The sequence below is a fragment of the Bos indicus genome, chromosome 16, assembly GCF_029378745.1.
Source record: "Bos indicus isolate NIAB-ARS_2022 breed Sahiwal x Tharparkar chromosome 16, NIAB-ARS_B.indTharparkar_mat_pri_1.0, whole genome shotgun sequence".
Lineage (NCBI taxonomy): Eukaryota > Metazoa > Chordata > Mammalia > Artiodactyla > Bovidae > Bos > Bos indicus.
Genome location: NC_091775.1, coordinates 28,307,638 through 28,323,484, shown reverse-complemented (window position 1 = coordinate 28,323,484; position 15,847 = coordinate 28,307,638). Strand labels below are relative to the sequence as shown.

The window sequence follows — 15,847 nt, the reverse complement described above, 5'->3', positions numbered from 1 at the left end:
ATGATTATTTTTTTCCATGCATCTATCTAGTTACTGTGGTCTTGTTGGTTGAAAATACTTTACTTTCATTGAATTATCGTGCACTCTTTTTGAAAACCAATTGATCATATATGCATGAATTTATTTATTCACTCTTTTTTCTGTTCCACTGATCTTTATATCCATTTTATGTCATGTATATGTTTTGCCACTCTGTTGATTGTTTTACATCAATTTTTAATTTTTATTTATTTTCTGGCCACAGAATGTGGGATCTTAGCTCCCCAACCAGGGATCAAACCTGTGCTCCCTACAGTGGAAATTTAGGTTCTTAATCACTTTTGGGGAAGTCCCCTTGATTATTACAGATTAGATATGTTAATCTTGAAGACAGCTAGTGTAAGTCATTCAGATTTGTTCTTTTTTCCCCCAAAAATTGTTTTATCTATCTTAGTCTCTTTGCTTTCCCATATAAAATTTGCAGTCAGTGTATCAATTTCTGCAAAACAAACTTTCTGGGATTTTGAATGGATTTGCATTGAATCTGTAGATCAGTTGGGAGAGTATTAAAAATACTGAGTTTTTCAGTCAGTGAACTTAGTATATCTGTTCATTAATTTAGGTCATTTTATTTCTTTTATATAAATTTATTCATTTTTTAAAAATTCACTTATTAGAGCCATTTGATCTCTCCCAGTAACGTTGTGCATTTTCAGGATGCAGATTTTTCAGGATGTACATTTTTCATCAAATTGATTAATGTATGGTTTTTTATTTTTATAATGTTTTTTAAAATATTGTTCTCTAATTGCTACTAGTATATAGAGGTTCATTTGGTCTTTATATATTGACCTGGGATTGCTCCTAATATATGGAGGTTCACTTGGTCTTTGTGTATTGACCTGGGATTGCTCCTAGTATATGGAGGTTCACTTGGTCTTTGTGTATTGACCAGGGATTGCTCCTAGTATATGGAGGTTCACTTGGTCTTTGTGTATTGACCTGGGATAGCTCTTCATTTGTCACTCTTTTACCTTCTTTACCTCTAAAAAAATTACTTCGGTTTTCTAGACTAAAAAAATGAAACCATCTTGTTTGTATTTGCCTGCTCTAATTTTGAAAAGCTTCCATGTTTAATGTTTTTACGTTTAAGAGTTACATTTATATTTTGCAGTTACAATTAAGTAATTGTATTAGAGTTGGCTATAAAAATGTCATGCAGGGTTTGAAAATTGCTTGCTTGACCTATCCTTAAATTGGGCCACATTTTCATCCTTGCATTTGTGATAATTAAGGAGTAAATCTTTATTTTGTTACCTGTTCTGAAACTCTGCTGGTAGATTTGAAACCAGTGGATGTTACGTTTGGTGGGGGGCGGGCACTCAGTCTCTGCTTTCTGATTCTCATCCTTCACAGTCCACAGCTGTGCCAGAGAACATCTTCCTTCCTTAAATTGTTCTTAGTTGAAGTATAGTTGATTTACAATGTTGTGTTAGTTTCTGGTGTACAGCAAAGTTGAATCAGATATATATTTATGTATATTATATATGTGTGTGTATATATATACTTTTCATATTTTCATTATTATTTTAAGATATTAAATATACTTACCTGTTGCTATTCAGTAGGGTCTTCTTTATCTACTTTGCTTATTTATTCTGGCCGAGCTATGACGCTTGCAGGATCTTAGTTCCCCAGCCAGGAATTGAACCCCAGGCCCCTGGCAGTGAAAGCATGGAGCCCTATCTATTGGACCTCTGTGGAATTTGCTATCTCTTTTATATATAGTAGTTTGTATCTGCTAATCATGAACTCCTAATTTGTCTCTTCCCCAGCCCCTTTCCCCTTTGGTAGCCATAAGTTTGTTTTATTTGTCTGTGAGTCTGTTTTGTAAATAAATTCGTTTGTGTCCTGTTTAGATTCTACGTATAAGTAATTTCATGTGGTATTTTTCTCTTTGTCTGACTTAATTCACTTAGTATGATAATCTCAGTCTGTGCATGTTGCTGCAAATGGACGTTATCTCATTCTTCCAGAAGGGTGCCCAGGAGTGGGATTGCTGGATCGTATGACCACTCTATTTTTGAGAAGCCTTCTTTTGATTTAGGAGAATTCAGTTGAAATTAGAGGAGTTGGATAGTCAAACAGAATCCATTTGAAAAATCAAACCAAAAGACAGGTGTGGCATTTGTTGATACAATTCTGAACGTAGGATTGAGTGGCTCATTTGTAACCCACCTCTTTCTACTTTTAATATTAGGGTTCCTTTAGTTGTAAATGACAGAAACCCAACTCTCTAAGTGGGAATAAAGAGGAATCCATTCCACATATAAGGAAGTTGAGAGTACTGCTGGCTTCAGGCATGCTGGATCCAAAAACTTCATTGCTTTGTTTCTTGGGGGAGAAGGCTGCCTGCAGGCCCAGACATACAGGCTACTTGTTTATTAACCCCCATAGCAAGAGAATTTCCTGATAGCTCCAACAGGAGAGTTTCAGGGAACCTGTGATTGGTCCAGCTCAGGTTAGAGCCCATGGCAAAACTAATCACTATGATTAGCTCAAAAGTTAGATACTCTGGCAAGGTGGAATGTAAGCGGTAGCATAGTTTTCTAAAGATCATGACTTCAGGCCCTAGGATAAAAAGCTATAGATAAGGCGAACTTACGTCTTTCACACTAAAAGAAAATCTACTAGGCTTGTTAAACACAAAAGGAACATTTAATTACATTTTACATTTTAACCTTTCAGACATACTTACAGAGATAGCAGTTGCTTTGAAGTGAGTTAACATTAAATAAATGATTGGGAGATGTCGAAAAAGGAAAAAGAAAAATGAAAGAACGGTGTGCACATTCTGTGCCAAGGTCCACAGAGCTGGTCCGTATAGTTCAGAAATGTCCAGCCTGTTCTCAGGCTAGGTAAATCTGCCCTGCTAGCTGGTGCCTTCTCTTTCCTTGAGGCAGTCGGCTCCCTGGTGCCACATGGTTTTTAGTTTGAGGTTGGAAAACAACAGCGTGTGAAGTGGATTTGGTGTCCAGCAATTGGCAACATGATAGTAGGGTCTGGTTTAGAGGCCAGATGCAGAAACTTGTCATCTGACCGAATGAATCCTCATAACCAGCTGAGGGTGAGAGGGGAACACAGTTTGCAAACATTCCTTCTGAGACTCCGCCTGTATTCCTCATTCATTCCTACTTCATTGCTACCAAACTGTCAGGCTCCATCTGAAGATCCCTGCCCAGTCCTAGTTTCTCATGAGAGGCCACGTCCTATTGTGATCCTAAGAAGACTGAATAGATGGGCAATTCATTACGCCAGATACCCCAACTTAGACGATTGTACTCTTTTTGCCAGTTTCTTCTTAGTCATCTGTTACTTTCTTCCCTGAATGAAACTATTGTCCAATATGTGTCACTTCACAGACTTACAAAGCATAACTTACTTTGTTGGTTTGGTTTTTTTCAGAAATAACTGCTCACCAGAAACCTGAGCCTGGGTTAACATCAGTAAATGTTGAGACCTTGAAATTGTTTTCCCATCTATGTATTATCTCAAATGTAGGCTTTTCCCTCTGCCTACAATGACATTGTTCAACTGTCAGGAAGGAAACCTCACTCAAACATAAATTAGGTATTTTTTTCCTTCCTCCTCTATTAAAACCATACCATAGAAACCCTCCTGTTTTATTAATTCATTGGTCTAGTGTTTTTCACACCCACTGGCTGTCACACTTGATTCTCTTCTTCACACTCAGGATTATATCATTCATCCATTTGCTTGATCAAGTCTGTCACATTGAGAGAGAAAAACTTCCCAAGTAGAGTTGCTCTTGCCTCTAGCTGTGTATTGAGTTGCCTAGGAGCCCATCCTTTCATCCATCCAGAAACATACATGTATCATGTACCTGCCATACACATGCCAGGCTTTGTGCTAGACTCACAAGGTATAAATTTGCATAAGACCTGAGTTAGGAACCATTTTGAGCAATTAAAGAGTTGTAAACACTACCATAGATGTGTACATAGAATACGTATTAACCTGATCACTCAAATTCCTTCAGTGTTAGAAAATAGTTTGCAAGTAACTTTTGCTTAGAAGGTATCAGCACAGTGTGACAATGGCAATGTGACTGATTTTATTACTCACATATCTGAACCAGTGGTTCCACACACTGTATAATTTTCTTTATCCTCTGAAGAACATCCACAGGAAGGCTAGGTGTGTGTCCCAGTGATACTACTTGATTCCAGTATATTCTCTTTAATACTTGTGATGGTCATAAACCTTAAAACTTTGAAATATTTAATTTCTGAAAACTACCCTAGTGAATCATAAGCTATCACTTCTCTTTTGGAGATAGGCATAGTATGAATTTTGAATAAATAATAAATAAATGACCAAGCTGATTATTACTTTGTGAGATCTTTTAAAAAATTAAGGCACAACAGTTAAGGTAGAGAGACAGCTTTCCTTGTTTGGCATCATAACTGGCCCTTATGAAACTAATGATGGTTGTGGGGAGAGAAACTGGGTGACTGGAGGACAGAAGTTTGAAAATGAACCTTTCATCTTATTTGAATTTTGAACCATGTAAATGTATTACCTAATTTAAAAACTTAAATACTAAAAAAATAATAATTTAAAAGACCTTGAGGACCAAAGTAGTAGTGATAGTTATTTCTGAAAATTAAGGATTACTTTTTAATTTTTTCTGCTGATCTGTACTTTCTAATATTTCTACAATAAATGTTTTATAATTTAAAACATTATTATTAAAAAGGGAATCACTTTAATCTGGCTGTAAACACAGCATGCTTAAAATGTTTGTTGTTGTTGTTCAGTCCTGTTTGACTCTTTGTGACCCCATAGACTGTAGCACGCCAGGCTTCCCTGACCCTCACCACCTTCCAAAGTTTGCCCAAGTTCATGTTCATTGCATTGGTGATGCTGTCTAGCCATCTCATCCTCTGATGCCCTCTACTCCTTCTGCCCTCAATCTTACCCAACATCAGGGACTTTTCCAGCGAGTTGTTTGGAATTCCAGCATCAGTCCTTCCAGTGAATATTCAGGGTTGATCTCCCTTAAGATTGAATGTCTTTACTACACCTTTATTATTTAGCAGTGAATTGAAATACCAAGGCCCTCTTATCCTACTTCAGAGTTAATTCAGCATTTCACTAATATCTGTTTTACATTCACTGTTGACACTGTTTGAGAGCTACTTGCCAGGAGTTGGTCCAAGGGTTACAAAATGATGTTTTCACTGCCATGGGCCCAGGTTCAGTCCCCAGACAGGAAACTTAAGATCCGGCAAGTTGCATAATGCGACCAAAAAAAAAGAAGAGAGAGGTACTTGAAAAAAATCACTGAAATAAATATATAGAATTTTTTAAATTAATCTTTACGTGGTCTTCTGTGCCTTAGTCTTCACATAGTCTTCCCTCTGTGCATGTCTGTGTCTTACTCCTCCTCTTACGAGGACACCAGATCATAGTGGGTAACTAAAGCCCACCCTAATGACTTCATTTTAACTTAAATCGCTTTAAGACCCTCATTTCCAAATCCAGTCACACTCTGAGGTACTGGAGGTGAGGACTTCAACATCTGAATTTTGGGGAACACAGTTCAGCTCATTTCAGTGTCTAGCTCCATATTCTGTCCTCTCCTCTCCTCTCAGGATCGAGCAATGTATGAGGCTCTCCAGTGGTCCCTCAGCCGGTGACTTCTCCAGCAGCGAGCCTTCCGAGAGTCCAGTGTCTCGAGATGCCAGAGATGCCCACGTGCTCTGAGCTGCCCACTTTCGACTTGACACATGTGGTCTCACATAAGCGTTTTATCCTCAAATTAATGAGGCCAAGTCAAAGCTGAAGATTCTTCCCATCTGGACAACCTCATATGGAAACACCCTACCTCCTATTTAAGGGGAAAAAAAAAAAATTAATTGTCAAAGTAAAGTAACAGATAACCTTTTTAAAATAAAAATGTTTATTTTGAAACAACCTCGACTGTACTACAGAAAAGTTGTAATTACAGTAAAAAGAACTCCCCCCCCAAAACCATCTGGGGGTGCTTCCCAACCTGATGCCTGATTACCCGTAAATACTTTATATTTCCTGCACAGCAGGATAGTCCCCTACATAACCAGCCATCCACATCAGATCAGCCATGTCAGCTGTGATACTTCCCTGCCAAATCCTCAGGCTGCATTCAGGTTTCTCCAGTTGTCCCAATAAAGTCCTTTATAACAAAGGAATCTAGTTTGGAATTAGCTGTTGCAACTCCTTGCTTTTCTTTTGGGGGCGGGGGGTGCGCTGGGTCTTCGTTGCTGCACGCAGGCTTTCTCCAGCTGTGGCAAGTAGGGGCTACTCTTCCCTGTTGTGTGGGCTTCTCGTGGCAGCCGCTTCTCTTGTTGCAGAGCACAGGCTCTAGTTGCCCTGCCGCATGTGGGATCTTCCCCGAATCATGTGGGATCTTCCCCAAACCAGGGATCAAACCTGTGTCTCCCACATTGGCAGGCAGATTCTTAACCACTGAACCACCAGAGAAATCCTGCTATTTTCCTTAAAGTCCAGAACAGCTTCTGTCTTAACTTTTGATACTTTTGAAGGTTATTGGCCAGTTACTTTGTAAAATGCCTTCAATGTGAGTTTGTCTGATGTTTCCCCATAATTAAATGCAGCTTGTACCTCTTTGGCAGGAATAAATATCATGAAGTGATGGTCTTCCCACTGCATCCTGTCAGGTAGGTGCAGTCTTGGTTTGTTCCATTACTAGTGATGTTCACTTTGATCACTTAAGAGGGTTCTGCCAAGCTTCTTACACTATAAAGTGACTCTCATCACACTGAGGTATTGCTGTTGTTTTAGTGTGTGCTCTTTTATGTTGTTGGAATCGTCCCAGATTCAGTCAGTCGGGAGCCCCTTCACATTTGCCTCTCTGCACTCTTGGCAAGTCTCTAGCTGATAATTTCAGAAGGGTTTGTGTCCTCTTATATCTCATTGCTGATTTACAGTGCTGCTCAGTGTCTTCTGAGACTGTGTAGATGGCTTTGGTTACCCACTTTCTCCCCTTCCAAATTTTCTATTCCACCTGACTCTACAAAAGTGTTTATGCTACTTTTAAAAATGTGATTGATAAAATGAAGAAAATAGTAATAGATCAAAGCAAGTCAGGTAAGTAAGGCACAGTCCTTTTTTTTCGAGTTCACAACCGAATATAGGCTTCTAACCAGAGTATCACAATACCCAAGGGAGGGGCATGAAAAGGAGGGCGCTGTAGGACCCCAGAGGAAGAACACCAAAAGAAAAAGCAAATCAGGGTCATGTCTTCAGCATAGATGATTAAGAATGAAAGCTAAAAAGTGTAGGCCACAAGGTCTTAAAGAGTTATGTAATTTGAGTAACAGATTTGATTGGGCTTGGTATCAGCCAAATCAAGAGAGAAACGCAGTCTGGTATGTCGTATATATAATATAAGAGATAGTGAAGATTGTCTTGACAATTGAATTTTCTTGACAATTTCTAGACAAGTCTAAAGTACCAAACTTTCTGGTTGTTTAGCTTATCCTAAATGCCAAGTGTTGACTGCATCACAGGTTAAGCTGCGTTTGTCTGTCAGCTTTGCAAATCAGCTGTGATGTACGTTGGACAGCAGGGAGTTATTGGGCAGGAGGTTAACCAACTAATGTCACAGAGAATATTGCCAACACTCTCCATAAGGAAGGAAAGATAACATGTTCTAAGCACCATCTGTGTGCTGGACAGTGTTGTATTGTTTTAATTCTCCCAACTCTTACTCCCCATACCATAGGGATCGAATAGCATCTTCATTTTACTAAAAAGAAGAGCTTCTTCACAGTCACCTGCTGTATATACATGCGTGTATATGGAACAGCTGAATTCTGGTCCACAGCTGTCCATCTGGCTTTTCTTTCTCTTGAGAAAAAGTTCCAGCCCTGTGTTAGGAAACATCTGGAGTTGTATCCTCTGTTCTAGCATTGTGAAAGATTCAGCAACCTCATTAAATGCTTTGTGCTGCGCACTGATAACATACTGGTAAACTCGGAACTTACTGCCTAATTTGATATGTATAGCGGAAATAGCCAATTGTCCCATAATATACATTCTTCCCTTCTTCCTTTTAGTAGGAAGAGTTCTTGCTGCCAGGAGAGTGACTGTGTTCTGTCTAGTGTAATATTAACACTGGTGATGACCTCAGTTCTGGTCACACCCTTAAAAAGAAGACACTTGAACTGCAAACCTATCATTAAATGGGGGCAATCTGCCTTGAACTCAATGCATCTTAGCCCATAAGCAGACTCTGGAAAATGTCCTCAGAAACCACACCTGGTTTAAAAAAGAAAACACTGTTTGCCCATTTAATTCTAGTTCTCCCTTCCCTAGGCTGGAATGATGAAGTGAAGACTGGCTTTGACCATATAAATAGTGACATTCTAGAAGGTGACAGAACCATAAGACATAAGAAACTTAAGGTCCCTAAGCACTTGTTGGGCAGTTTTCTCACCACTCAAGGCTCATTTAGCCTGAACTTTTATGTATGACCTTTATCTTGCTTAAGCCAGTTAAATTTTTGTCTCTTAGAGCAGCCAGTCTAATATCCTAGTTAATGGCGTGTTGAGACAAGGAGGAAGTTGGAAAACCGCGCGCAAATGGCTGTGAAGGGATGAGAGTAGATGCTGTTAGGAGGAGCCCAGAGGAAAGGCAGCTGGTTCATCACGGGGTCAGGGAGAGTTCTCCAAAGAAAATGATGCCTCACCTCAGCTGAGTCCTGAAGGCTGGAGAGGGAAATGCAGGAAGAGAATAAATGATCTGACAGATGGTAGAAACCTCAAGATGTGAGAGGGACTGATGTCTGGGAAACTAATTCTCCTGTTCATCCATCAAAGTTGTGTTTACAAGAGGGTCTTACTTCCAAAAGCTGAAATAGTGAGAAAGCAAATTAGTTATGTGTTAGGCACAATCTTCAGTCATTGTTTATCTCTCACTGTTGAACTCAGAACTGAATGGATTTGGATATATTTTTGCACCACTCAGTTCCAAAGCCTAGGGGCCAGGTACATTTGGGATAAAACGGAATCCCACATCATTCAGATGCTATCCTTAACTCCATTGCTTTAGTTCCATGAGACCTATGCTTGTGCTGGCATCAGCATTTTTAATTTTCAACTTATTTTTTATAAAATAAGGACAACAAATTCAATTAAATATGCAGGTGTTATAGTTGACTGACTGACTTTGGGTCTCCTGCTAAGTTTCATGAGGGGAGGGATCTTGTCAGGCTTGTCTCCTTAGCATCCAGCCCAGTGCCTGGATCACAGGAAGCATTTAATAATAAATATTAAATGTTCTTAGGCAACAGGACTGCCAAAATTAGACACTGTGCCCAGCGTCTCCCTCTGTGGGAGAACTGTAAGTGTTGATTCATTGGGTAATAGAAACCTCACTGTGTCATATGAAAAAAGATAAAGGAACAAGTGAATAACCTATAACCAACAGTTTCACTCTAACACATATATCCAAAATAGAAATGCATACACAAAGGCAGCAAAATTCATAATTGACCAGAAATGGAAACCAAAGTATCCATCAATAGTAGAGCGGGTAAACGTGGTATCTTCATGCACTAGAATACTACACAGTGATGATGAACTATACGCAACACACGGATGATTCTCACAGATACTGAGTGGAAGAAGCCTGTCCTGAAATCATCTTGGGCAATTCTACGTATTAATATATAAAATTCAAAAAGGCAGCTGGTCAATGCCATTAGAAGTCAGATCAGATCAGATCAGTTGCTCAGTCGTGTCCGACTCTTTGCGACCCCATGAATCGCAGCACACCAGGCCTCCCTGTCCATCACCAACTCCCAGAGTTCACTGAGACTCACGTCCATCGAGTTAGTGATGCCATCCAGCCATCTCATCCTCTGTCGTCCCCTTCTCCTCCTGCCCCCAATCCCTCCCAGCATCAGTATTTTCCAGTGAGTCAACTCTTCACATGAGGTGGCCAAAGTACTGGAGTTTCAGCTTTAGCATCATTCCTTCCAAAGAAATCCCAGGGCTGATCTCCTTCAGAATGGACTGGTTGGATCTCCTTGCAGTCCAAGGGACTCTCAAGAGTCTTCTCCAACACCACAGTTCAAAAGCATGAATTCTTCGGCGCTCAGCCTTCTTCACAATCCACCTCTCGCATCCATACATGACCACAGGAAAAACCATAGCCTTGACTAGACGAATCTTTGTTGGCAAAGTAATGTCTCTGCTTTTCAATATGCTATCTAGTTTGGTCATAACTTTCCTTCCAAGGAGTAAGTGTCTTTTAATTTCATGGCTGCAGTCACCATCTGCAGTGATTTTGGAGCCCAGAAAAATAAAGCCTGACACTGTTTCCACTGTTTCCCCATCTATTTGCCATGAAGTGATGGGACCGGATGCCATGATCTTCGTTTTCTGAATGTTGAGCTTTAAGCCAACTTTTTCACTCTCCACTTTCACTTTCATCAAGAGGCTTTTGAGTTCCTCTTCACTTTCTGCCATAAGGGTGGTGTCATCTGCATATCTGAGGTTATTGATATTTCTCCCGGCAATCTTGATTCCAGCTTGTGTTTCTTCCAGTCCAGCGTTTCTCATGATGTACTCTGAATATAAGTTAGAAGTCAGGCTTACGGTTAATATTAGAGGGCAGTGCCTGGAAGAAGCACCAAGTGGCGTGGCCTCTAGGTTGCTGGCCATAGCCTCCTGGATCCGATAACAGTTTCCTGCGTGTGTTAGTGATGACTCATTGCTCCATATGCTTATAGCTCTTTTCTGTAAGTATGTTCACATCAGTTAAAAAGGTTTTTTTTTTTAAACTTATGAAGATTTATCTATAATTTATGATTTCATATGATTTTATTTATAATAAACATTTCAAAAATTTAAAAGGATAGGAGTAGCAGTATTAAAAATGTAGGTCATTTAAAGGTAAAGAACCACACAGAGCCCAGTATACTTGAAGAAAAGCCAGCCACATGTTTCTTTTCCCCCTAAAACACCAGGCATGTTGCTCATACTGTCCTTTCAGCTGGTTAGAGTTAAGAAAGGTTAAAGAGGTGAGTGGGGTGGAATTTGGTTGTTTAAATTACCCCAGTTCTAATGTCTCTCTCTCCACTTGGGAGAATGTGAGCTTCAAGGATGTCTGTAGCCATCAAGGTTGTCTGGAATGTTTCTTTAGAGGGCATGTTGGCCATGCAGTCTGGTCCCACTTCCAGGCAAGCTTTGCCCCTAAGAGGAGAGCAGGAGGAACTTGGCAAAGTTTGTTCCAAAGACCTCTTTCCTAGGTGTGCAGGTGAACAGTCCACATTACATCATAGACAAGGATGTTCTATTTTCCAAGACTGCAGTAAGCCTCAAGATGGAGAAACTCAACAGTTCCTTCCTCTGCTTTTGTGCCCTACCTCTGCACTGAAACACTTTCTCTGCCTCCCACAGTCCTCACCACCCAAGCCAGAAGGGTGAAAGTCATCTTGAGTACTACTTATCAGTGATCAGTCATTCATTATTTATTCTCACGGACACTGACCTAGTTCAAGCTGTAATCAGCCTTCATATGTTTACTTTGACCTAATTAATGTCCTATTCCAAACTCTAACTAAAACCAGGATTGCCGTCAGAAGATACTTATTCATTATGTCACTTTTCAGGCCTCCTGTGGCCTAAACTCATTGGTCTCGTTATGCATGGACCTTTGCAGGCAGTACACCTCTGACACCCATCCAACCTCCTCTCCCCTGACTGGATTCATTGCCATTCCAGTAGAACACCGTATTGTTTCACATCTCGGCCTTGGCTCACGAGGTTCCCATTACCTGGCAAATCCACCTAAACACAGGACCCTCTTCCAGGCTTGAAACACTCCTATTGAGAAGTCTTGCCCAATCCCTCACTCTGCTTTTTGCTCACTGTTCTGACCTAGACTATATGCTTTAAGTACTAGATTCTCAGTGGCAGAGTCCTTAGTTTATTTTTGCATTACAGCACTTGACACATAATAAGAACAAAGTAGCTTTTTAACAACACAATTCAATCCCTTGCTCAATGGCACAAAGCACTGTCAACAGTGGGGGGATTTGGTGCAGATTTTATGTTGTTTTCACCTGAGGAATCTACCAGACTGGAACTTCATGGCTCATGGCTCTCTGAAGAGAAATCAGCAAAGTTCTGGAGGTGTGGCCTCTGCTGCTGCTGCTGCTGCTGCTAAGTCGCTTCAGTCGTGTCCGACTCTGTGCGACCCCATAGACGGCAGCCCATCAGGCTCCCCTGTCCCTGGGATTCTCCAGGCAAGAACACTGGAGTGGGTTGCCATTTCCTTCTCCAACGCATGAAAGTGAAAAGTGAAAGTGAAGTTGCTCAGTTCTGTCCGACTCTTTGCGACCCCATGGACTGCAGCCTACCAGGCTCCTCCATCCATGGGAGTTTCCAGGCAAGAACACTGGAGTGGGTTGCATTTCCTTCTCCAGTGGCCTCCTCTAGCACTTACTTATTGCTTGTCAGAAGTCCTTTTAGCAATACTCCTCCATGGCTAAGGAACCCCTCTAGGTGTGCTCAAGGCATTCAAAAGAAACTATTTCTAAGAGCTTGCTCTACATAAGTATTCTCTCTCTAAAGCAGAAAGCTTTAAAAAGAGATTATATATATTTATTACAACTGCTGTTTATTACAAATGCTAATTACCTTTACACAGACAGGAAAATCTGCTCTCCTACTCTGTGACTGAGTGAGCCTGATAAATGAACAATGGGTCTTCTTTACAGACTCCAGGAAGTTTTTCTAGCTTGAACTTTCTCAAAACTAATATTACAGAAAGCTAAATGAGTTTCACAGAAACTGAGGCTGTTAAAAGTGGAAATACCAGGTGGCAGAAGTAGCTTAATTCAGGGACCTGAGAATCGCTGTTTTGCAGTATATGTATAAGAAAGTCTGGGTTCTCTGGGTGGGTCAGTGGTAAAAAATCCACCTGCCAAGCAGGAGATGTGAGTTTGATCCCTAGCTTGGGAAGATCCCCTGGAGAAGGAGATGCAACCCACTCCGGTCATTTTGCCTGGGAAATGCTATGGATGGGTGAGCCTGGTGGGTTACAGTCCATGGGGTCACAAAAGAGTCAGACTTGGCAACTAAACAACAAGCAAATTAATTAATTCAGCACTTTTGGAACATCTATTTCATATCTGCTTTTGCTTTTTTATTCATTTGCCTCCATTATTCTCAGCTCACTTAGAACTTGGATGTTGGAGCAACAGATTCTCTTGACACTTTATTGTCAAACTCAGTTTGTAGTCCAACGTAGAGTCACTTATTAAAAATGAAATTATTTGTGCCACTTTAATTTTGTACCTTGCATGGCAGAGGTTTGGAGCATTTGTGCTTTGATAAACAAAATATCACGGGCTTTGTTGTTATTGCCAGCGGCATGGGATGAGGAAAGAAGAGGAAGATGGACTTACAGACTGTTTCTTTACTGACACATTAAAACTGAGACAAATAGTATCTTCATTTTATATTTGAGAAAACTGAGGCTCAGAGAGGCTTCCCAGGCGACACTAGTGATAACCCTCCTGCCAATGCAGGAGACATAAGAGACATGGATTTGATCCCTGGGTTGGGAAGATCCCTGGAGAAGGGCACAGCAACTCACTCCAGTATTCTTGCCTGGAGAATCCCATGGACAGAGGAGCCTGGCGGGCTACGGTCCATAGGGTCACAAAAAATCAAACACAACTGCAGCAAATTAGCACGAGGCTCAGAGAGGTTGAACAACTTATCTTGGTTCTCAGCTAATAAATTATTATCTGGAAAAATCAAACTCGAGAGTGTCTTACCTTTAAAGTCTTTGCCCTTCTCCTACATCTTACTGGCTTTGGGGGGCAGAAAATGGACTTCTGTGTCATTAACTAGTGTGAGTTGTAGTAATAATATTCTTTATTAAATAGTGAATAACTTTTTTTTTCCTTTGAACTCAAGCAACTAATATCAGAAACTGTACACTCTTGCCACCCAGAAAACTCATAAGATTGTAGCAGACAAGCTTGGAAGTGACCATTTGTTGTTCAGTTGCTATGTCATGTCTGACTCTTTGTGACTCCATGAACTGCAGCATGCCATTCTTCCTTGTCCTCTGCAGTCTCCCTGAGTGTGCTCATATTCATGTCCACTGCATCAGTGATGCCATCCAACCATCTCATCCTCTGTCACCCCCTTCTCCTCCTCTTGCCCTCAGTCTTTCCCAGCATCAGGGTCTTTTCTAGTGAGTCGGCTCTTCACATAAAGTGGCCAAAGCATTGGAGCTGCAGCTTCAGCCTCAGTCCTCCCAATGAATACTCAGGGTAGAATTCCTTTAGGATTGACTGGGTTGATCTCTGCAGTCCAAGTGACTTTCAAGCGTCTTCTCCACCATCACAGTTCAAAGGCATCAGTTCTTTGGTGCTCAACCATCCTTATGATCCAACTCTCACATCCATACATGACTACTGGAAAAACCATAGCTGTGACTATATGGACCTTTGTTGGCAAAGTAATGGCTCTGCTTTTTAATACGCTGTCTAGGTTGGTCATAGCTTTTCTTCCAAGGAGCAAACGTCTTTCAATTTCATGGCTCTAGTCACAATCTGCAGTGACTTTGAAACCCCAAAAAATGAAACCTGTCACTGTTCCACTTTTTCCCCATCTATTTGCCATGAAGTGATGGGACTGGATGCCATGATCTTAGTTTTCTGAATGTTGAGTTTTATGCCAGCTTTTTCACTTTTCTCTTTCACCTTCATTAAGAGGCTCTTTAGTTCCTTTTCACCTTCTGCCATTAAAGTGGCATCATCTGCATATTTGAGGTTGTTGATATTTCTCGCAGTAATCTTGATTCTAGCTTGTGATTCATGCAGCCCAGCATTGGCATTTTGCATGATGGACTCTGCATAGAAGTTAAATAAGCAGAGTGACAATATACAGCCTTGATGTACTGCTTTCCCAATTTGGAACCAGTCGGTTGTTCTATGTCTTGTTTTAACTGTTGCTTTTTGTCCTGCATACAGGTTTCTCAGGAGACAGGTAAGGTGATCTGGTATTCCCATCTTTTAAAGAATTTTCCATAGTTTGTTGTGATCCACAGAGTTAAAGGCTTTAGCATAGTCAGTGAAACAGAAGTAGATGTTTTTTGGAATTCCCTTGCTTTTTCTATGATCCAACAGATGTTGGCAATTTGATCTCTGGTTCCTCTGCCTTTTCTAAAACCAGCTTGGACATCTGGAACTTCTCAGTTCACATACTGCTGAAACCTAGCTTGAAGGATTTTGAGCATAATCTCGCTAGCATGTGAAATGAGTGCAGTCATACGGTAATTTGGACATTCTTTGGCATTGCCTTTCTTTGGGACTGGAATGAAAACACCTTTTCCAGTCCTTTGGCCACTGTTGAGTTTTCCAAATTTGCTGGCATATTGAGTGCAGCACTTTCACAGCATCATCTTGTGGAATTCCATCACCTCCACTAGCTTTGTTTGTAGTGATGCTTCCTAAGGCTCACTTGACTTCTCACTCCAGAATATTTGGTTCTAGGTGAGTGACCACACCATCATGGTTATCTGGGTCATTAAAGGACTTTTTTGTACAGTTCTGTGTATTCTTGCCACCTTTCTTAATCTCTTCTGCTTCTGTTAGGTCCTTGCTGTTTCTGTCCTTTATTGTGCCGATCTTTGCGTGAAATATACCCTTGGTATCTCTGATTTTCTTGAAGAGATCTCTAGTCTTTCCCAGTTTGTTGTTTTCCTCTGTTTCTTTGCATTGTTCAGTTAAGAGGATCTCTTCTTGCTATTCTCT

General features: G+C 40.7%; 1 protein-coding gene across 9 annotated transcripts in view; it reads left to right on the top strand.

The window, feature by feature from the left end:
• NVL (nuclear VCP like) overlaps positions 1-15,847 on the top strand; it is a 179,037-nt gene that overhangs the window by 84,289 nt on the left and 78,901 nt on the right. Inside the window, exon 23 of one of the 9 annotated variants that reach the window (XM_070768024.1) lies at positions 5,658-5,979. The exons of the other annotated variants lie outside the window; for them this stretch is intronic. Coding sequence (XP_070624125.1) covers positions 5,658-5,702 — 45 coding nt within the window. The 3' untranslated portion in view covers positions 5,703-5,979. Of the gene's footprint in view, positions 1-5,657; positions 5,980-15,847 lie in introns of those variants that run through there. 9 annotated transcript variants of the gene reach the window in all.